Here is a 24,258-nt window from a genome sequence, read left to right on the forward strand (position 1 = left end):
AAAATGAAGGCAAAGAGATCCACCTTGTTTCTCCTTAAAGCTTCTATCCCCAGTGACGATGCCTCTGCTGACCCAGAATAAGCATTTAGTAAATGTTTGTAATGAATTAATTATGAGTATATTTCAAGTACATAAATTATCTCAAAGAGTTGAAGGCAATTCAGACTTGTAATTTGTTCTGGTTCTGAAACTAAAGCAAAATATGCTTAAATATTTTGTGCTTGCAGTTGAAGTAGGCTTCAAAAGTTCAACTTCAGAGAGCTACAGTGAAACTCCAATTCACCCAACATCTCTGCAAGACACACAGTGAACACAGAGACTAGAGCAATGGTTAGCCAGATCGCGTAGAGCCATTAGCTCTGATAGTTGGCTTCGTGACATAGTTTATTTAGATAAATGATATGATCTGTGCATAAAATGGTTACCTAAATCACCCAGCTAGCTTTCATGGAGCTTTCCAGTTATTAATCACATACACGTTACACACATGCATATATACACGCATATTGAAATAAATGGTTGGCAGCAAATGGAAATACAGTTCCACCACTATGTAAAATAAAGGGACTTGGATTAGACTGTAGGATAAGGGCACTCGGAGGATGAAATGCTTGAATCGAGATCTAAAAAATGAGCTGGATAAAGAGGACGGAGGCCTGTGGGAGGGAGGGAGCAGAGAATCCTAGGAAAAAAATTAACAAACATTAATAAAGAACCCACAGCCATTGAGCAGTGAATATAAGGATGGGGCTGAGGGCAATACTGGGACGAATAAAATGCTTTTAAAAGATGCAGAAGATCTTAATCCTCATGCTACCCTTGCCCACGTTGTACAGCTGAGAAAACTGAAACTCAAGTAGAAGTGTGCCCTTAACGAGCACACTTATCTAAGCCCCACAATAACCCTAATATCCACACGCTAGTTATGAGCAGTGTCACTCAAAGGTTACACAACAAGCAAGAAGAGGCTGAATTTGAGCCAGCTTAGTTGGTCTATGCCCTGGTCTTCTAAATCCCAGAAAGGGGACCCAGAATTCAGAGTAGGGCCGAACTACCAGGCTATACCTTAAAGCTAGTCCTGTGCACTAATGTCCAGTTAGAAGCATCTCCTCACCAGGAAAGAGTTTTTAAAAAGTGCCAATACCCCAGTACTGTGCCAGGAGCTTTAGATGCTATTTCGTTTATGATTCCCACTAAGTTACAGATAGTATTCTTACAAAGGTTGACAAACTGTGGCTCAGAGAGACTCCGTAACTCGCTCAAGGCCACAGAGAAGTTGCAGAGTTAAAATTAGAATTTAAAAGAGTCTCAGCGAATCTGTGCTGCCCCCTGCTTATCATGGAGAGTTGGGTTAAGTCTGCAAATCAGTACACAGGCGAAAACGCTCAAGAACTGCTATTAAGGATCTGTTCAGAGCACTGACAATGTCAGCCACTTAGCTCCTAAATGTTCCTCTTTATTTACTCCCAAGGACGAAAGAATGAGAGAATAGGGCTCCCACGCAGCAGTGCCCTGAGTTCTACCTACTGTATACACGAAGCAGGTCCAGGCACAGGCACTAGATAAAGACCCCAAACAGGTAAGAGTCGTTTCTTGCAAAGCTCCTTGGACGACCTAGCAAATGTCCCCAGAGATCCGGCGCTCCTGCTAAAACGTACCGATTGCTCGCAGGGCCTCAGCAGTTGGAACTTTCTCAAGTTCAGTTTGAGTCTCTCCGTTCTACTCCTTACCCTGGGTGACTGTCCTACAGTAGCCCGTCCAGAACCCAGCTGTGCACCGCCCCCAGCAACTCCCACCTAACTCGCGGGTGCTCGTCCCCACTTTCCCCCACCCGCCGGGAGACCGGGAGACCAGCAGCTGGCCCCACGCGGCAGCTGGCCCCACGCGGCAGCTGGCCCGGGAATCCCGCGAACCGCTGAACAGCCGGGTAGGCTCAGGGTTGTGCGCGGCGAGGGCCCCCGTACCGAAGAGGGAGCCGAGGACGAAGAGGCAGGCGGCCAGCTCCAGGGCCCCAGCGCACAGCCAGCGCGGGCGGCGCCAGGCGACAAAGGTCGAGTCGGTTTCGCACAGGGGATTCCACATCTCAGCGTGTGGCCGGCGGGGCCTCTGGGGACTGGTGCCTCTGCGGTGCACCACCTGCTGCCTCGCGGGCGGCGGGGCAAAGGCTTCCTCCTTTGAGGGCGGCTCTTAGCAGTTCCGCAGCCTAGAGTCCACTCCCAGCCCAGTCCACTCGCACTCCCAGGGCACTCCCAGTTTCTCCGCCCCTGAAAGTATTTCTAGTTTACTCTCAACCAATCCCGGAGAGCAAGAGGCAGCATCAGTCCCCAGAAGAAGAAAACCCGGCCCCTTCGGAGGGATGCTTAAAAAAAAAAAAAAAAAGTTTAGCTTGAAAATTTTAGCCCTTATTTTAAAATAAAAGGAAAAGGAGGAAAAAAGGGAAGGAGGAAGCAAAGAACAAACTGTTCTCCTTTCTCCACTTCCAGACCACAATCCGATTCACAAAAAGAACACTAAGTACCCTGTAATTCAATAGAACGATCCTCTTTTGTCTGTCTAGGAAATGCATGTTCCAGGCAAGTTGGTAGACTAAACTATTTCTCAAGAACTTTTTTCAGATCCGAAATCCTATTAATACTATTATAGCCCTAAAAGGAGTAAAATCAAGTAGAAAACGGTGGTTTCCAGTTCTGGCACTGCTTTGGATATTCAGGGAGTGAATTTTGGTGTCAATGCCGGTTACCACTGTGCTCTTTTTCCTAATGAAGATCATTGATACTTATCAATTATTAGGGAATTATTCCTCCCTTTACATAGCACAACCATTTTTAAAGAAATATTATTGGAATTTGCTGAAGGCAGAGAGTACATCTCTTTTCATATCAGAGCTGCCCTTGGCTCTCTCTTACATTGTGGGTATGAAATCAGTCTTTGTTGAGTTAACCTGAAGAGTCAATCACACATAAATCTACCCCTGTTATAAATTCTTAAAAAAATATAACAATGATATCTAAAGGAGGACAATAACGACATGCTTTATAAAATCAACGATGTTCTTATAATCTGTAAGGGAGACTGCATGCATGGCCTCTAGCTAGGAGTGCTTTATGGAAACATTGCATTTAAAACAATCCTGAAGTACCAGCAGAGTTTGAACCAGGGGAGATGAGAAGAAACTTTGGGTCTGGGAGCCAGAGGGACAGTCAAGGAATGGCAGATAGTTTGCTTTGGGAAAGGGAGCGAACAGGGAGAGAGCGAGGAGACACGGGGCTACATCATAGAGAATGTTGGGTACTCTGATAAAGAATTTCTGAGCTGAGTGAAGAGATGTGGGAAAATTAACATGTTGACAGTGAACCAAGACAACTACTAGATACCTTAGGACAGGAAAGGAAGGAGTTTCTTCAGCCCTTTCTAACAATAGCTTATATTTATTAAATGTCTCCTAATGTTCCTATTGTTAAATCTAACCAGGAATGGTGGAAGAATGATACTTACTGAGCACTTTCTAAATGAGCCACTTTATATACATCAACTCGTTTAATCATCGGTACCCTTCGTGTTTGATACTATCACCCTTCCCATTTTACGTGTAGGAAAACTGAAATTTAATAAGATGAGATAAATCACTCAAAGTCACAAAGCTAAGACAAAATCCAAAGTGTGCCTTACTCTAAACCACTGTACTGCTTCCCTTGAGCATGGGCTGCATTTGCTAAGCTCTTTGCTCGTATTGGGAGGAACACTGGGCTTGGAGTCGGAAGACTTGGACTTAAGCTTTGGATCTGGTCCTGTCTAAGCCTTGTACCCTGGAGAGTCACATATTCGGTTTACTTGAATGTGTCTTCTCATTTGTAAAATATAGGATCATCTAATAACATTATTAGGTACCATCTGTTAATAAAGATGTTCTGAAGGTCAGATGCAAGTATAATTGAGGGAAATTATATTTATTAAATATAAGAAGGGTTTTGAACAATGTTACAACTACCTAACAATTTAATTAATACCCTTATGGTGAGCTGGGCTACATTTGAAGAAATCAGAGAACAAATGAACATCTGTCAAATCTTATTGAAAGGATTCGTTCTCTCCTAATGAAGCTTACAGTTTAGTGGGGAAAACATAGCTTTAAGAATAATTAATGACTGATTAATATTATGAGCACATTCTACATGGCAGGCACTTGCTAAATGCTTTACAGAATTATTTCATTTAATTATCAGGATTTAATCCAAAAGAATTTGAAATCTCTAACAGGTGGTTTTGCAAGCCACACTAGATTTTCCTTTTCTTTTCTCTTCTTTTTTAAGATGCTCTCTCTCTTTTTTTTTTAAATTGATTTATTGTTTTTGGCTGCATTGGGCCTTCGTTGTTGCACGCGTGCTTTCTCTAGTTGCGGCGAGGAGGGGCTACTCTTCCTTGCAGTGCGCAGGATTCTCACTGAGGCAAGCCACACTAGATTTTTCTGTTGCCACTATTTCTCTTTTACAGCTGAAGAAACTAAGCTTTAATGAAGTTCATTAACACCCACCCTCCCCCCAAAAAACCCTGACACATGTTTGCTTTGATAAGCATTAGATCACACTATACTTCCTTCTTCGACTATTGAGGAAAGGTTGTAGATGACTCTTCATGTAAGGACTTGTAGAAGAAGAAGAATGCCAAACCCAGTAAGATACATTCTTATTTTTCTTTTTTTCCTTTTTTTTTTTCATTCTTATTTTTCTTGATTGTAACATTTATCATACTATATTGTAACTGTGTTTACTTGTCCATCTTCCTGGATATTGTGAATTTTGTTTTTGAAGTCAAGGACTTTATTTGATATATATGTATACCCATAATTCCTGGCACAAGATAGCTAGGAATAGCTATTTGTTTCAATTAACGAACAGGTGAATCATTAAACAGAAAAACAACTTTAATGTTAGAAAGGACAACTATTTGCTTGATAATTCACTATGTATTACGTCACCTAATGACAAATGAAAAATCTGACATCCCTACACCTTGCCTGCGTGCCTATTTGAGATTTCAGAAACACTGGTTTCATACAATACTCTCCCCAACCCTGTACCATTTACTTCCTTCACACATTCATTATGCTTCATAAACTCCCAAGGAAAAATGAATACAACACCTGTTTAATAATGCTTTATTTCTGAAAGTGTCCAAAATTGCAAATGTACTCATCTATGTGGACATCTTATTTCCACTTTCATATGCATAACTTCTTATATGGACGTATTATTTCCACTTTCATATGCATAATTTCTTCTCTCTTTAAAGATCCTGCTCAAAAATACCTATGTTGTGAAGTCTTCTTGATATTCATAGACATTTGGTACTAATACACTGATCTCTACTTTTCCTTAATTTTGTTTCAGCCTTTTGTTACACATGTTACTCTCTTATTCCCTCTCAGATTTTAAGCTTCTTGGTGCCAGGAACCATATCATGTTCCTGTCTATTTTCCAGAGTTATCACAATGCCTCGCATGTAGAAACATCCTTTTGAATGAATGGATGACATGCTAAGTAAAGAAGCGATTATGAGATATAAGAGATCACTACTGTTACTGAAGAACTTTACTCAAAGGGGGAAGACAGGACCCAAACGGAAAGATAAATAACAATACCAGAAAGCAGAGATTATGAGCCAAAAAGAACAGCAATAGCTTGTGCTCAGGAAAGCATTTTGGGCTCCTTGTTTGTACCTAATGACTCATATTAACCTCATTAGCTTTTGTTTGAAGAACACCTTGAAATATTTCATAGTGCCATACGCCCATCCATACACAAAAAATGTGTGGCTTTACTTTGTAGGTAGGTAGATAAGGTAAAATGTGACCTGATCATCCTCTTTCTCTCCCAGTACAGGAAATAATAGATTCAGAATAGAAATATTAATTGAAGGAAACGTAATACACTTGCATCTGCTACTAGTTACCAGCTCTTACAGAATCTCTAGACTGAAAGCTCCAAAGAGGAAGGGCTGTGCCTGACAGAGCACTTGGCACATAATACTTATACGATAAATACCTTTAAATGATTGAGCAGTACAGCAACTATTAGATGATGAATAGTTATTACCTAGTTACAAAACTCTTTTAAACAATAGAACAGTATAGTACAAAATAAAACTATTTAACTTTAATTCAGTAAAGAGAGAAAGCATTTTCGTCCTTTACTAATATATACTCATTTAGATATTTTATTCAGTCTGAAAAGCATTTCTTAAAATTATCAACATGGGCCAAGTACTGGGCTGGGTCACAGAAACACCAAATAATAAGATCTTTTTTTGCTTAAGCTGCGATTTCTGACTCTCTGAACTGTAAGGTTTGGTAAAAGGAGATGCTCAATAAATAGTAGCTATTACGATTCCCTACCTATGACTGGCTAGAATTGAATATATATAAATCAGTACAAAATAGTTGTGCTGGCTAACCAGCCTTGGAGAGAATGTGTATAATCCAACCTTGTTAGGCTGAAATGATTTAATACAGTCTTGACCAAGAAATCTTGGAATATTGCTGCCACCTCAAGTGGGAGGAAGCTTGAGAGCTCAAACAGAACAATGTTGTCACATTAATTTTCCAAGGTCTCTACTCTGTTTTTGATTTCCCAATTCAGAAACCTGAAGTGGAATCCAGTGAACGATATAGTGATTCTAAATTCCTTAACAAAGCACTGCAAGCTATATAGATTTTGGATTCTTTTTGGCAACATCCTCCATTAACCTCCCTGTCGTGTACACTCTAATGTAATTTCCTTAGTCTTGCTAACCTTCAGTTTACTCATCTATAAAATAGTAATAATACAAGTTCCTGTTGCACACGGTGGTTCAAAAAGGTTAGCAGACAAGCCTGTCACTTAGATCACTGTAAGTGAATAAGAGATGCTGTCATTACGTATTTCAAAAAAATCATGTAAAATCGTTATCTTATTTGATCCGATTATTTTAAGTAAACGTCATATGTGTACTTAGAAATCTCCTCTGTTTGAAACCAACACACTACCATTACGCTAATCTTCGCTTAAGAAAAAACTATTCTTATGAGAACAGTAAAAAAATATCTTCCAAAGAGTAAAATGAGATACTCTATGCATAATACTAATATTTCTTTCATAAGTTGAAAATGATTAGATCAGTCAATACAGCAATAAGGACAAGATAAATCTGTCTTTGTACCGACATGAACTAAATCAAAGAGTATTACACTCGTCTCTGGAATATGTTTGAAAGAGAACAATTAAAATTATTTTAGCTCCTTTATCCCCAGGCTCTAATACATATTTACTTTTTAAAAATACTTTAATGTTCTAAAAAAAAATACTTCAAAGCTCCATGACAAAGGAAACCATAAACAAAACAAAAAGGCAACACACAGAAGGGGAGAAAATACTTGCAAATGAAGTGACCGACAAGGGATTAATCTCCAAAATATACAAACAGCTCATGCAGCTCAATTATCAAAAAAACAAACAACCTAATTAAAAATGGGCAGAAGATCTAAATAGACATTTCTCCAAAGAAGACATACAGATGGCCAAGAGGCACAGGAAAAGATGCTCTAACATCTTTACTATTAGAGAAACACTAACTAGAAAAATGCAAATCAAAACTACAATGAGATATCATCTCACACCGGTCAGAAAGACCATCTTCAAAAAATCTACAAACAATAAATGCTGGAGAGGGTGTGGAGAAAAGGGAACCCTCTTGCCCTGTTGGTGAGAATGTAAATTGATACGGCCACTGTGGAGAACAGTATGGACGTTCCTTAAAAAACTACGAATAGAACTACCCTGCGACCCAGCAATCCCACTACTGGGCATATACCCTGAGAAAACCATAATTCAAAGAGTCATGTACCAAAATGTTCATTGCAGCTCTATTTACAATAGCCAGGACACGGAAGCAACCAAAGTGTCCACCAACAGGATGAATGGATAAAGCAGATGTGGCACATATATACAATGGAATATTACTCAGCCATAGAAAGGAACGAAACTGAGTTATTTGTAGTGAGGTGCATGGACCTAGAGCCTGTCATATAGACTGAAGTAAGTCAGAAAGAGAAATACAAATACTGTATGCTAACACATATCTATGGAATCTAAAAAAAAAAAATTGTCATGAAGAACCTAGGGGCAAGATGGGAATAAAGATGCAGACCTACTAGAGAATGGACTTGAGGATATGGGAGGGGGAAGGGTAACCTGGGACAAAGTGAGAGAGTGGCGTGGATATACATACGCTACCAAACGTAAAATAGATAGCTAGTGGGCAGCAGCCACATAGCACAGGGAGATCAGCTCAGTGCTTTGTGACCACCTAGAGGGCAGGATAGGGAGGGTGGGAGGGAGGCAGTTGCAAGAGGGAATAGATATGGCCACATATGTATAACTGATTCACTTTGTTATAAAGCAGAAACTAACACACCATTCTAAAGCAATTATACTCCAAGAAAGATGTTAAAAACAAAAAGAGAAATATAGGGTTCAACCAAGTTTCTAGACACTGATTAGCAAACAAAATCTATACATCCCATACACCAGTTAACAATCAATTATAAAGTGAAAGAGTAAAAAGGTTTTAATCCCTTTAATAACAGAAATACATGGCCCCGATGAAGAAATCTAAAAATGATATGCATGCAATGCTTGTACTTTAAATGCATAAATAAATGTGAATTTTACCAGGGAAAAAAAGTTGCTTTCTGGTATAAAATGTCATCCTTTTCATCTTTATGCTTTAAAGGAAAAAATAAAAAGGCCAAAAAAGTGCATGCCTTCTGCCAGTCTAAAATCTTAATTCCAAATGATGATACACAGGACCCAGAAAATGGTTTCCTTGAAGGATTCAGCGTCTGAATGAAACAGGCTGTGCTCAAAGTCTGGCTATATATGTCCCACACCAATTTCAGTTCAATCAGTACCACCCCAAATCTAATACCCTCATATCAAATCAAAATCTCTAATTTGTTCCCACATATTTTTCTAGACCTTTCCAATTGACACACTCCTTACCCAGTTCTAGAAACCCTCTCATTCCCATTACATCGCAGTGCACTAAATGAGGTGCTTTTTCCTGAAAATCTTTGTGATTTTTACCAAGAAAATATTAAGAAAAATGTTAACTTCACAAGTGGGAAAATAGTTTAAAAATAAAAACTCAAGGAAAGGATATCCCAATGTATAGTACCCTCTCTCTCGCTCTCTCTCTCTCTATGCATAAATAGTGTCATTTTTTAAAACTTCTGGTAGGAAAATAACTCTTTTGCTCATAAGCACAAATTACAGAAATAAAGTGACCTACCTTCTACCAACAAAATCCTGATTCCAGTTGGAGATATTCAAGGACCCAGAGAGAGAGAGACAGTGTTCTCTGGGCAGCTGGCCTCCAAATGCAGACCCATGTCCTGATGGCTCTGGCTTTCTACCTGGGCAAAGGTATAATTTGATCAGCACCAGTCAACGGTAATTGCTCTCGTTGGTCAGCCCACTTTGTCTGCGCCCCTTTGAGTTTTTAAACCAGTCTTACAGCGAACTAGGAGGTTGAAAATAAAAGGAGTGGGAAAGTCAAAGCAAGCAATTATTAAACAAAAGAAACCTGGTCTAGCAGCAATTAATATCGAATGTATTTATAAGGTAAAAGAAGGGCAGCTTATAGTTATGAAAAAGAAAAACTCCTGGGAAAGATTACAATGATGCACTTTACGCACCTAGACACATAGCACTGAGACACAGAACACAAAGACTGAGAATTATAAGGTAAAACTGACATATTTGCAATCATGGTGTGAGGTGTTTTTTTCAAACACCGTTCTTCCAGAAACTGATACATGAGGAGAGAAGAAAATAATGTTTTAAAAGTATAAACAATAAAGTTAACAACTTTGATTATATTTCCTGCAGCAACCACATAGCAAAATGCTTTTCAACACATATAGAACATTTACAAAAATTTACCGCTGTTAAGACTACATAATAAATCTCAATAAAAATTCTACAGAATCTATGTATTGAGTACCCTCTTGATCAATCTTTTATTTCAATCATGAAATAAAATTGAAAGTCAATAATGAAAAAAGGGAACACCACCATATTTATTTAAAAATGAATATCCACATAACATCTACAACAATATCCATATAATAGCTAAAAATCTATTGATTTTTCTGTTGTCTGCAAGTAGTAAAAACTAAACCAAAATACCTCAGAATTATTTGAAAGAAATAAAAGGTAAAAATGATAGAACAATTCAAAAAACAAAAGGGAAAACAACCATATACAAAAATATAAATGATTAATAAAATAGAAGTCTGTTACTTAAAAGATAAAATAAAGAAAGAACTGGTTAATAAATTATATAGTACTCCCTGCTACAGGAAGAGAGTGCTCCCTGCGTGGGAGAAGCTGGTGCAGAGTGGCAAGTGGTGATGGGACTCGGGGAGGGGTAGTCATTTTATAGAGGTGGACCCTGCCAAACACCATTTTTACCAGGTCAACATCAAGAGTCATAAATTGGGAATTCCCTGGCAGTCCAGTGGTTACCACTACGCGCTTTCACTACCTAGGGCCCAGGTTCGATCCCTGGCCAGGGAACTAACATCCCACAAACTGTGAGGCGTGGCCAAAAAAAAAAAAAAAGCCATAAATTACTTTGATAGTATATGTCCTTGATATGATGTCATTAAAATGTGACAAAATTCCCTCCGTAATCTTCCTCCAAAAAAACAGAGAAACCCAAGATAATCATAAGAAAAGCATCAAATTCCAATAGAGGGGCATCCTACAATATACCTGACCAGTATTCCCCCAGGCTGTCAGGTTTCTATACAAACTTTTGGTCAAAAACAAGGAAAGTCTGAGAATCTGTTACAGCCAAGAGAAACCTAAGGAGATATGAAAACTAAATGTAATTTGATAATTTAGATGAGATCTTGGAACAGAAAAAGGACATTGGGTAAAAGGTGAGGAAATCTGAACCAATGATAGCCTTTAGTAGACAATAACATATTGACATTGGTTCATTAATTGTCATCAATATACCATGGGAATTAAGATGTTACTAAAAGGGGGACATAGGAGTGGGATAGGGTCAATACTCCCTGATCCACGTGCTCAATGCTCTGTAAATCTAAAACTGCCCAAAAGTTTAGGTATTACTAAATATAATATTGTAAATAATAAACAAACAGGAGAAGGCATCAATAAACAATATTAGAATGAAAAAAATCTGAAACATAATCTGAGTTTTGGAAACAGTCTACCATACAGCACATTATAAACCAAATGATTCTATGAACCACTATGTGACATAATCTTTTAGAGCACTTTTAAAAATAGTTTAGATTATGAAATATAAAGTGTTCACAGAAATCTATAAAGCATATATGTACACTAAAACAAATAACTATAGAGTGAGCAGAAGTGGAACCACTGCCCAGGTCAAGAAATGCAACATTGCCAGGCACCTGGCTGCCTGACTTGTGCTCTTTTGCCCAGATTACAGCCCCTTCTGCCTCCTGGACTGACCTTATCCTAACTATTCACATAGTAATTTCGGGAAACATTATAAAATTAAAACTCTGTCCATTTTTGAAAACTTTATATAACCTTGAAGAAACACAATTGTATTTATGTCCTTTAGTGTATTTTTGGTGTAGTTTTTCGTCACTTACGCCTTTGCATGCAGCTGGACTTCTCTGTTTCAGTGCTGTAAAGTATTCAACCATATAACCGTGTTGGGCCGGGGCCTGTGAGAAGGGGGTGTGCCGCGCTTCTCGGGCGTGCTCCCTCCTTCCGGAGCCCGATGGACAAGCCTGGGGGCGGCAGAGGTTGTGCCCCCGGCTCTGGCCGCGAACGCTCCTGTGGGCCGTGTTCTTACCCATACCGCAGACCCCCCCGCCCACCCCCCGCCCAGTCGTGGACCTGGCGGCTCGTGGAGCGCCTCCGTGGGCCAAAAGGGGAGAGTCGATGGGTGGGGGATGACGCACCGTCGGTGGGAAAGCCTTCTCTAGTTGTCCGAGAGGGAGCCTTAGGGTACCGGACCCCCAGCCGCTGCCCCTCTCAAGCGTGCAGAGGTCACGGTGGCGACTGCCAGAGAACGTGGGCAGAGCCCCTCACCTTCGCTGCAGGGCTGGCGCCGGCCTTACGGTGGGGCCGAGCACCGCTCTTTGCCTACGGCGGGCCGCGCCTCCCCGCTCTGAGTCGGGGGAGGGTCCCGCCAGGCCTGCATCCGGCGCGGGGCCGCGCGTATGCGTGTGCGTGCGCGTGCGGTGATCCCGGTGGCGGGCCCAAGGGGGCGGAGACGCCCGGATGTCCCGTCTCCCCAGTCCCGCAGCCGCGAGGAGCCCGTCGCGCCTGCCCTCTCCGCGAGTCGCAGCCGGTGGCGGTGTGTGGGCACGGAGCGGGTCGCCTCGCTCGGGAGCGTTTCCCCGCGGCGCGAGCCCCGGGAGTCGGACTTAGATGAAGGCGGATCTGGCGAGGACGGAGAGGTTGAGTTTGGGTGGACGGGTCCCTCCGTGCCACGCGGGGGGACCGTCGCACGCGGGCCCTGGCGGCGGGGCCGGGTCGTGGGAGGCCCCAGGGTGGCTGGGGTCGGCCGGCGTCTCAGGCGTCGTGGGACCGCCCTCGTGTATGTGGCGGTGGGACCCCGCGCTTGTTTTCCTGGTGGCCCGGTCGTGTCTCGGCCCTTCCTCTCCCTGGGCAGCGCTCCACACCCCTGCCCCGCGGCCCCCGCCGTGTGTGCGTGCCGCCACCTCCCGGTCGCCGTCGGCCCTCACCCGCCCCCACCTCTCCGCGCCCCCTTCCCCGTCTGGGACCGAGCCGGCCTCGCCCACGTGAGGGTGTCACCCCCCTGGCCGCCTCGGCCGGCGGCGTCCCCGGGTGGAGTGCTCACGGTTCCCGAGGCGGGGGAGTCGGGCCCGGCGGAGGTGTGAGTGGGGCCCGTGGGGCGGCCGGTGTGCGCGCGGGAGAGTGTTGTCGCGGCCCGGCCGCGGCTCGTGGGTGTTTGGCGGTGGTGGTCCCGAGTCCCGCGAGGGTGGCCCCTGGGGGGGGGGCCCGAGGAGCCCAGTTTGCGTCCTGGGTGCCGCGGGACCGCCCCTGCGCTGGAGGCCTCTGGCGGTGAGACCCCGTGTGGAGCCCCGGCGGCCGAATCGCGTCCTGGCCCTTAGAATGGCCCCCGGGCCCCGTCGCGTCGGCGCAAAAAAAAAAAAAAAAAAAAAAAAAAAACTAATATATGATGACTATCTAATGCTGCCAGACACTGTGCAATGCACTCTGCATAGAAGAATTTATTTATGCCTTATCTTCATAGTGATCCTATAAGGGAAATCCTATGAATCCTATGTCTCATATGAGGAAACCGCATCAAGGAGATATTAAGAAACTTGCTCAAGGTGACAGAGCTAGTAAGTAGGGAAGTATTCAAGCAAGAATGTCCAAGATGATTCCTTAAAAGAAGAACAAAGAGGGGTGACTTCTCCTCCACCGAACTGTGATATTTGAGCCGCAATGGACAAATATATCTACGTACAGAATAGAGAGGCCAGACACAGACACATGGATATGTGGGAGTCTGCCTATAATGGAGGTAGTGTACCAAAGCAATGGGCAAGGATGGGCTATTCAATATGTGGTAGTGGCATTGGCACTATTGTGGGGGGTAGAATTGGAGCTTGACCGCATACCACTTACATAAATAAATTTGAGGTGCATTAAAGATGGATACAACATAGAATTTTAAGAGAAAATATTGAAGAATGTCTTTATGAACTCAGGGTGGAACAATGTCTTAGAGAACCAAAAGCACCATGATGGGAATGTCGGATATATTTAAATGATTCCAAACTAATGACTGTAATGGTTAATTTCACATGTAGACTGGGCTAAGAGATGCCCAGATAGCTGGTAAAGCATTACTTCTGTGTGTTCTGCATGGCTGTTCCGGGAAGAGATTAGCACTTGCATCAGTAGACTGAGTAATGATCGCCTTCACCACTGCAGCTGGGATCACCCAAACCACTGAGAGCCCAAATGCAACAAAAGAGCAGAGGAAGGGTGAATTTACTCTCTGCTTGAGCAGACGCATCCGTCTTCTCTTGCTTTGGGACATCTGACATGGGCACTCCTGGTTCCCAGGCTTTTGAACCCAGACCCAACCATATTCCCCATTCTCCATCTTGCAGATGGCCCATCTGACAGATCGTGGGATTCCTCAGCCTCCATAACCAAATGAATGAGTTCCCCTACTAAGAGCTATACATATATCTCCTATGGGTTCTATTACTCTGAAGAACCCTGACTAATACAATGACGTCAAAAATTCAAAGAAATTACAGTCTAGGAGAAGTTTGTCATCATACATGAAATAGACAATGAATTAGTATTCTGAATATCACATAACTTCTACGTAACAAGAACAAAAAATAGTCAAACCAAAAAAAGTAGTCAGAGCTTTAGAATAGGTATCTCAGAAAAGAGGAAATCCAAATGGCCAATAAATACAAGAAGATGTGCAGGATCCCTAGCAATCAGAGAAGCTATTCTCTGCCCATTTTGATTAGGTCTGACAATATAAAAAAGTGGGTCAAGACATGGAGAAACCAGAACTCTCCCACACTGCCAGGTGGAAATTGGAGGGCAAGCTGGCTTTTCCTAAAAAGTTAAAAGTGAACATAAATACAACCCAGAAATCCTATATACAAAGCTGTTCTCTAAAGCATTGTTTGAAATAACAGAGATTTGGAAATGACCCCATTGTCCATCAGCAGAGTGAATAAAATACACAGATCTAGTTGACTTTGTTGAACTGACTAGGAACTATAAATAGGAAAGTATTTAGATCTTGTTAACTGTAATATTGACTTTTCTAAAAGGTGATGGTGGGGGTAAGTTGTTAAACCAACACGACATACTACTTTCGGTTTCGTAGCCTTTTGTCTACAAACTTGATGAATATACACTGGACTCGTGATTGTTATTTTTCAGAAGTGGAGAGAGGCTTAGGAGAGATCGTGGCAGTGAGAACAAAGGTGGCTCTATCCTTGCCTCTATGTAATTGTCATTGTCAATGTCCCTTGCTTTTCCAAGATCAAGTATAGCAAAAACTTACTGGACATGGAAGAACAGGTGGATTTGGGCATCTTTTCCTGAGAAGAGTGGTCCAGATTGTGAGTATCCAAACTGAGTGTGCCGGTTGACTTGAAATAAAATAGAATTTTCAATAGAATTGCTTGATGAACCCCCTTTGTTACCACCCCCAGCTCCTGATCCTTTCAAGAAGACTAATTTTTTTTTTAACGGAAGTATACTTGATTTGCAATATTGTGTTAGTCGCCGGTGTACAGAAAAGTGATTGTTATATACGTATTTTTTCAGATTATTTTTCATAATAGGTTATTACAAGATAATGAATACAGTTCCCTGTGCTATATAGCAAATCCTTGTGTGTGTTTTTTGTTCTGTTTTGTTTTGCAAATGCTTGTTGCTTATGTGTTTTCTGTACAGTAGTGTGTATCTGTTAATACCATACCCCTCATTTATCCCTCCCCTGCTCCCTTTCCCATAAGCTAACCACAAGTTTGTTTTCTATGTCTGTGTGTCTGTTTCTGTTTTGTATATAGGATCACTTGTATTGTTTTTGAGATTACACATGTAAGTGATATATTTGTCTGTTTCTGTCTTCATCTAAGGAAACTTGACAATTCTGACAACTAAAGAAAAGTATTTTTAGCAGAATGATTAGACTTGATGGATTTCTGGAGATTAGGAGTCTTTCAAAAATAATTCCTCCAAGCTTTCCTGGTGTGTGTGTGTGTGTGTGTGTGTGTGTGTGTGTGTGTGTGTGTTTTAAACTGCGGAAGGTAAGAAGTGAAGTCAGTTTAATAAATCCTCTCACTGTGGCCATTGTCCAGTTTGCTTATTGTACAGATTGCTCAACAATTTCAAGACAGCAGGAAAGCCTTCTTGTCTTTCATATTCCGTGCATATTTCAAAGCTATTATTTCAAATGAGGACTGTTGACAGAATGCCTCAGACCTTAGCCATTGTTTCTGCTGACAGCCAATATCTAAATGCTGTGTTTAATAAATTTCTTCTCAAGTTAGAAAGTCTACTTACTGTTTATTGAAAATAATTATAACCATAATATTTGATGGCTAAATAAATTCTATTTGATGGACATGAGTGACTCAACGTTCCCCCTAATATTGGAGAGTTGTTTTTTACGTTTCCACAAGTATTAATAATCCCTTATAAAAATCCTATACTTCAGTAACTAGATCAGTATATTTGGTAAAACATTAGTTAAATAAAGAAATTCCTTGGATTAGATATCTAGAAATGGAATGACTGCATTGCAAGATTTAAATATTAAAAATACTTACAATGTATCGCCAAAACTTTCCAGAAACATATCACTTTACATCCTCACCATTAACTTTACTCTGAAAAACAATCTTTAATAATTTGGTAAGAAAATTATTGTGAAAAATTTTGGTGAAAATGTATAGCTCAAGTTTTAAATTATACTTCTTAAATTACAACTAAGATTGACTTTTTCGTCTTCAGTGAATCTAGCCATTTGTATTGGTTCATATCCTTTGCCCATTTTTCTCTAATATGGTTCTAGTGTTATTTCTCATTTACTTACAAGAATATTTTATATATTATGTGAATATTTCCCATATTTTACACAGTATATGCACATTTTACATATTGCTCATGTGAATATTTTACATGTTAAACCCTTTGTTTAATCTGTTCATAGTTTTTTACCAGTTTGCTCTTTCTTTAATTTATATTTAATTTTAAATGGTTTTGGCATATATTTCAGTTTAATATATTAAAATGTTGAGTGGGTCTTTTCCTTTGTAATGCCTTTATGTTTAGAAAGTTATTTGCCCATCCAGAGACAGATAAATATTATCTTATGGGGGTTTTCCTTTTTATATGTTAATTGTACTTTTAATTTGGATTTTCGTGATAACTTTAATTCTAACTGGGGTTTTTGGGTTTGTTTTATTAACTTTTTTTATTGTTTTACGAGTATGGTATGAGGAATAAGGGAGATGTAAGTATGATTCCTAGTCCTAGTTTGTTATGTTCCTCTGTATTAGTTTATGGGAGCTTTTCTTTGTCCCAGTGCTCTTAAATTTCTTCCCTCTCAAAATGCTGGTTGTTTAGTTTTATGAAAACTTTTTAGTCCCTTCTTTGACAACTTCCTCTACTTTTTCCCCCTGTACATTATCTCCTGTATTTGGATATCAGACCTCATGGACTGGACCTCCAATTCTTGTGTCTTTTCTTCTTCCAATTTTCTATCCCTTTATCACTATGCTTTATCTTCTGAAATTTTCTCTCATCCTTATCTTCTAAACCTACTTCTATTGTCTTTTTCATTTCTCCTTTCAAACTTTTAATATTTAACAGCTCATTTCTGTCCCCTTAGCTTTTTCAAGGGTATATAGCTTCCTTATCTGCCCCCCACCATTGTCCTATTTTTATTTCACAGGTGCACTTATTTCTTCTCTCAGAAAATACTAAAACCCGGACCCATATTGTGAAAACAAGCTTCATGTAACAATCCTTATGCTTAAAATTGACATTGCAATCTCGTATTTCTGCTGTGTTCTATTTTGTTCCCGTTTAAAAGATATGCTGCTGCTAACCCACAAAGTTGTTTCTATGACCCATTAATGGCTCATGTCCAGCAGTTTGGAAAGAAATATTATATAAATCATGTTGAAGCTTTTGATCTTTCAATGTCAGAGACACAATCACATTTGTTTTCCGTGCAGAAATGGACAGACTGGAGTGGCCCAGAATAAATGAAGACAAACATTGATAAAGATCCAGATGAGAGATGGTCGCTTGAACTGGGGTGGTGGTTGAGGCAGAAGCAGAGTGCCTACTAGGGTGACTTCACTCACATCTTATTATTTAATCTTATTTCCTCAGTGTGCCACGTGGGGAACTGGACCAGAGCGTTCAGATGCTTGTCCAAGATGGCATAATCAGTGAGTCCTGAGCCAGATTTGAGCCAGGCCCGTCTGCTTCCTAAGCTTGGCCTTTCCTCTAAGTCACAGCAAATCCATGAGGTGAGCCTATAAAATAGGAGAGAAATTGTCAGAAGAGCACATTTTGGAGCTTAAGAACCAATTCCTTGGAGGCTTCAATACCTGAAAAGGTTGACTATGTTTGGCCCCTGAAATGAAACCTATATTTATTTCTTAATTAAAAAAACAAAAAAAGGCACATACAGTGTGATGTCACAGTAACAACCTGACTTGGAGTCCCCTTTGATGTGGAGTTGATGACCCTGGTCATGTGGTACGTGTTCCTCAGCCAGGTCATCCTTACCCTTGTACACCTCTGCCATGTCCTCCATGCGAGGCTGTGAGGATTAGGGTTTTCATGGGATTTTTTAATATTTATATTACTATTTAAGATTATACATGTTCCCCAATGTCCATTCATGTTGTCAACTCTAAACACAATTAAACAACTAGAAATCAATCCCTCTCTTTCTCATGTTCTTTATACATGCTCTATTATGCTACTTGTCATGTAAGGGTATTAATCGTTCCTCTGTCTTCTCTACTAGATCATGTACTTTGGGGGACAGGGTGGTCCCTTCTTAGTCTCTGGGTCCCATTGGCTACCACAGAGTCTGGAGTAATAGATGTCAAAGTTGATAATTATGTTTGTTTGAAAAAATGCAGAATATATAAATAAATTCTCAGTTTTTATGACTAAAGCATTTATATGATTTTAATTCACTGTTTTTCAAACTTTCTTGATCCCTGCCCCCCCCTTTGATAAGCATAATTATCTCTGCCACTACTCCCCCACCCCCTTCGGGAAATTCTAGTTTTTCCACAGACCCCTGTCAGTGACCAACACGCACATAACACAGAACATTTGCACATCCCACAGCCAGGCTGATTTTGTCTACTTTAGTTCCTTTTACTTTATAGTACAAACAAGAAAGCTTCTTTTTGTTTGTCTGATTTCCAAAGAGAAGTTATGATATTGAGTTACTTTTGCAAATTACAAATGTCCTCACCCCAAGATTCTAGAACACAGTACGTCATGGGAGTACCTTGATCTAATTAAAGTTTTTACTGACAGCTCATTCTAGGGGAAGCCTGTCTTTCCCAGCATCTTTATGAGCCATAATTCACTGTCTCCTTTTGATCACCTCTGGTCCCTTTTCTTTGCCACTGACTCTCTTCTCCTGGGGACGAGGTTTCTAACCAGATCCTCTTAGGCCTCTGCACTCACACCCATGCCAATCCAACATCTGTCAATAGCTGTCAGCAAAGACCTGAAGGGGAAGAAGAATGGCTGATGTGGAATAAAATGACATTCTACTTGGATTTCAGTGGTTTGGTTGATTCTTTTCCAAGCTGTTTGAAGACATGAGTCAAACTAGACCCTTCTCCAGCCCTGCAGTCCTCACGACCTCTTCTCTCATACCCAGTTTTGAACCCCTTCATCCCCGCCAATCCATTCTGCAGCTGGAGTGACTTCCTAAAATAAATCTGATGACATCATCCTACTCTAATAGCCCGTTAATCGCTCTCCATGTGCCTTAGGATGAAACCCTGCTACCTACCTGACCCCCAACACCACTGAGATCTGATCCCTTCCTCTTGGGCCTCACGTCTGGCCTGTGCCACCTGGCCGTCTTTGCTCTGAGCAGTACTATTCAACTTCTTGCAGTTTCTGCCACAGACAGTGCTCTCTCTTGTCCCTGAGACTTTACATCATAAAATACTTCCCTTGGTCTGGAATTCTCACCTTGTATTCCCATCCCTTCAGCTCTTTCATTTTCCTTTTTTTAAAAACACAATCCAGTTAAACATTAGGTCTTCAAGCCATCCATCTTCCTAATAAGCATGTCCTCACTCACCCCTTGCCCTCCTCCTGACCTACGTGATGTTAAGGGCCTCTTGTGATTGTGCCTCTTTTTTTTTTTGCAGCTTGTGGGACCTTAGTTCCCTGACCAGGGATCGAACCCAGGCCCCTACAGTGGAAGCACGGAGTTCTAATCAGTGGACCACCAGGGAATTCGCTGATTGTGCCTATTAATCCCAGCATTTCCCCTGTATCTAATTGCTACCTTCCCCCTCAGACATATACATAGTGCCTGTTATACAGTAAGTCTTCAATACAGTGAGTAAATAAATGAATAAAAGAAAGGGAGAAAAACCCTTCCATGAAATTTCATTTGGACTCTCATGGCTCTAGTTCATTCATTCATTTTCAAAATGTTTTTAAAACATCTACCATGAGCACTGGCTAGATGCCGAATATTCAGGGAGGAACGAGGTTAGAATTGGTCCCTGCTCTCATGCCAGCCCCTCGCAGGGCTCCATGGGTAACCAGTAAAGAAAGCAGAATTTAACTGATGCTCTGCCTTAGACAGGGAAAGTCAACGCTGGGGAATTTTCACACCACGAGTGAGTTCTGTAACGTAGACTTCATGCTGTGTCACCTCTAGCCCAGGGCAAGACAGATACAGAACTCTGTACCACAGAACTTGAAGTAGGTAGGGAAGACAGACAGACAGACAAGAGTTCAGACAGACAGACAGACAGGAGTTCCGATACAGTGTGAGAAGTGCTCTTTAAGAGAGCTATGTGCTATGAGGGCAGAGAAGGGTCGCTGAAGCTATCTGGGGATAAGTAGCTCTGGAAAGACAGTAGCAATGATGTAAAATCATACTTAATGATGAGATATGTTGAAACTGTGGCTTGTAAACTAGAATAATGATTAAATTTCTAGCTCCCTGAAGCTACTTCTTTGTCACTCGTCTCTGTTGATTGTCAAACACTTGTATGAAATTGACAGGTAGTGAGGAAATTAACCCCATTTGGATTATCCCTTAGGATACTGTCGCGTGATGGAGGTGGTTCGAGTGTTAGAACAGAAGTTGGACCTGCGGGCATCGTGCGCGGGTCGTGGTGAGATTCAGTGCTGAAAACAAGGGCGCAGGCCCGTTAAGCCGGCGGGGATTCGCGGTACCTTTGTGCTGTGATCTCATCTCGGGCTTTCTTATCTAGCTCTGCTGGACCTAAGCCTTCCTCCTGGGCGAGGCCCCAGGGGGGCTTCTTTACTCAGAGGGTCCTGTAGGGACCAGGGACCGCTCAGGGAAGCCTGGGAGCTGCCCAGACATCTCAGGCCAGGTGCAGCCGACAGGGGGCAGGCAAGAGGCAATAAGGTGCTCCCAGCGCTGGTGTTCCTCTGGGGTAAATACAGCTGGGATTTCCTGATTTTTGTTTTTTAAACTCAATATTATGCTAACTTAATCCATTTCTCTTAATAAAAATGTGTTAAGGGGGCTTCCCTGGTGGCGCAGTGGTTGAGAGTCTGCCTGCTAATGCAGGGGACACGGGTTCTAGCCCTGGCCTGGGAGGATTCCACATGCCGTGGAGCAACTACGCCCGTGAGCCACAACTGCTGAGCCTGCGCGTCTGGAGGCTGTGCTCCACAACAAGAGAGGCCGCGATAGTGAGAGGCCCGCGCACCGCGATGAAGAGTGGCCCTGGCTTGCCACAACTAGAGAAAGCCCTTGCACAGAAACGAAGACCCAACACAGCAAAAATTAATTAATTAATTAATAAACTCCTACCCCCAGCATCTAAAAAAAAATGAAATGTGTTAAGTTCTGACTGCCATATAAAATATGAAGAAGTGAGATAGCACCAAATGCTGGCAAGGATGTGGAGTGACAGAAACTCATTCATTGCTGGTGGGAATGCTAAGTGGTACAGCCACTGTGCAAGAAATTTTGGCAATTCTTACCAAACTAAACATGCTTATGTCCAGCAATCTCTCTCTGTTATTTGCACGAAGGAGTAGAAAACATGTACCAAACACCTGTTCAAGGATGTTTGCAGCAGCTTTATTCATAATTGTTAAAACACGGAAGCAACCAAGTCTTCCTTCACTAGGTGAAGGGATAAATAAACTGTGGTACTTCCAGACAATGGAATTTTATTCAGTACTAAAAAGAAAGGAGCTATCAAGCCACAAAAAGACATGAAGCAACCCTAATTGGTATACTACTAAGTGAAAGAAGCCAATCTGAAAAGGCTGCATACTATATATCATTCCCACTATATGACATTCTGGAAATGGCAAAACTATGGAGATAGTAAAAAGATCAATGGTTGCCAAGGGGTGAGAGGAGGGAGGGTGGAGCACAGAGGATTTTTAGGGCAGTGAAAAAAGAAAAAACACAACATTCTGTATGATGAACATTCTGTATACACTTATTCAAACTTACAGAATAAGTCAGTATACATTTATTCTATTCAAATAGAATACACAGCAACCAGTAAACGCTAATTTTACACTATGGACTTTGGTGATGATGTGCAATGTAGTTTCATCGACGGTAACAAACATTGCTTGTGAGGGAGGCTGTGCATATGTGGGAGCGCAGGGCGTATATGGGGATCCCCTCGCTCCACTCAATTTTGCAGTGAACTTACACAGCTCTAAAATATAACATCTATTTAAAAATAAAAAAGAAAGCAGCCTTAAGAAATAAAGTGTATCAATGGCCTCAAAATTCTGGCCACATTTAAGACAATAACTTCCTTAAAAAGACAATGGGATTGTGTACGGTCAATAAAAATAAAATCAACTTGTTTTTCCACATGTTTTGAAAAATACATATGTACATTTGTCTGAAAAAATATCACCCAGGTATAAGTCATTGTTAACCATAATATTCTCCAGTCCCCCACTGGTGCATTTTAATGTAATATTTCCTTAAGAATGTGTACTCCAAATAAGCAATCTCCAGCCATCCAGAAACAGGGAATTTTTTGAATGCTAAAACACAAGCACAAATAATAAAATTAGTTTAAAATCTGTTTTCTTTTCATTAAAAAAAAAAATTTTAATACTACTTAGAAAAGATAGACAAAGGGAGACTTCTTAAGATGGAGTAATAGACACTGGGTTCACCTTCCTGCATGAGACAAAAACTGAAATAATTCATGTCTCGTAGGTGTATACCCATATTACAATGAATATAAACACAAAAAAATGAAGAATACCAGAAATTATAACTGCATGGGTAAATATATAAGACTTTTTCTTGTGATATAAAGCTCTTTTAAAGTAATTGATTACTGGGGAATTCCCTGGCAGTCAGTAGTTAGGACTCAGCGCTTTTACCATGGTGGCCCAGGTTCAATTCCTGGTCGGGGAACTAAGATCCCTGCAAGCCAGGGATATAAATATATATATATATGTGTGTGTGTGTGTGTGTGTGCAAACATAAACCTATTTCATATCTCTAGGATAAATGTCCAAGAGTTCCAAAGGTGGGTCATAGGGTTAGCACATATTTAGCTTTGTGAGAAACTGCCATACTCTTTTCTGGATATATTATACCATTTTATATTCCCACCACAGAATGTGAATGATCTACTTCCTTCACATCCTTGCCTGCATTTGATGTTGTCACTATTTTTTATTTTAGTCATTCTGAAAGATGTGCTGTGACATAGCATTGTGGATTCAATATGCATTTCCGTAATGGCTAACGATTTTGAATATATTTCCCTGTGCTATTTACCATCTGTATCATTTTCAGTAAAAAGTCCATTCATGTCTTTCACTTATTTTCTAATTGAATAGCTGGTTTTTCTTACTGTTGAGTTTTCAGAATTCTTTATATATTCCAGACTCAAGTCCTTTGTCAAATATGTGGTGTATAAATGATTTATCCTGTTCTATAATTTGTCTTTTCATTTTCTACAGGGTCTTTTCCAGGGTAAAGTTTTTAATTTTGATGAAGTTGAATTTTATAAATGTTTTTCTTTTTGTGAATTTTGTTGTCAAGCCAAAAAATTTTTGCCCAGCACCAGGCCCCAAGAATATTTTTTTCCTTTTCTTTTTTCTAAAAGTTTTATAGTTTTACATTTTACATTTAAGTCTGTGATCCACTTGAGATAATTTTTGCAAAAGCTGTGAATTTAAGTCAAGGTTCATTTTTGTGCCTATGGATATCCAATAGCTCCTGCACCATTTATTGAAAGAACAATTCCCCCTTTGAATTGCTTATGCACCCTTTTAAAAAATCAACTGGGTATGTTTGCATGGGGCTACTGTTTTTAATAAAATAAAAACTTAATATCAGTTATCAAAGTTTAATATTTTGTAGAAGGCATACTTCTGAAAGCAGAATAAAACACCTTCCCAGGTCAAATGGGTCAATGTG

At 40.8% G+C, this 24,258-nt stretch overlaps 1 protein-coding gene across 2 annotated transcripts; it reads left to right on the forward strand.

Annotated features, from left to right (window-relative positions):
- Positions 1-11,969: 11,969 nt before the first annotated feature.
- On the forward strand, positions 11,970-22,758 carry LOC149748789 (uncharacterized). Of its 2 annotated transcripts, XM_089915470.1 has the most exons (4): positions 11,970-13,605; positions 15,105-15,184; positions 17,973-18,112; positions 20,000-22,758. In XM_089915470.1, the coding sequence occupies exon 1, from the start codon at positions 12,269-12,271 to the stop codon at positions 12,950-12,952; it is 684 nt and encodes a 227-aa protein (XP_089771596.1). In that variant the 5' UTR covers positions 11,970-12,268; the 3' UTR covers positions 12,953-13,605; positions 15,105-15,184; positions 17,973-18,112; positions 20,000-22,758. The 2 variants fall into 2 exon arrangements, with proteins under 2 accessions (XP_089771596.1, XP_089771595.1); XM_089915469.1 differs by having other exon boundaries at positions 11,970-15,184.
- The last annotated feature ends 1,500 nt before the right edge of the window (positions 22,759-24,258 follow it).

This window comes from Delphinapterus leucas, chromosome 7 (assembly GCF_059928025.1).
Source record: "Delphinapterus leucas isolate spDelLeu-1000000601 "Yukka" chromosome 7, BTC_Dleu_Yukka2, whole genome shotgun sequence".
Taxonomy (NCBI): Eukaryota; Metazoa; Chordata; class Mammalia; order Artiodactyla; family Monodontidae; genus Delphinapterus; species Delphinapterus leucas.

Excerpts from the sequence above, each read along its gene's own strand:
- LOC149748789 (XM_089915469.1), top strand. The coding sequence starts at position 12,269 with ATGCGTGTGCGTGCGCGTGCGGTGATCCCGGTGGCGGGCCCAAGGGGG.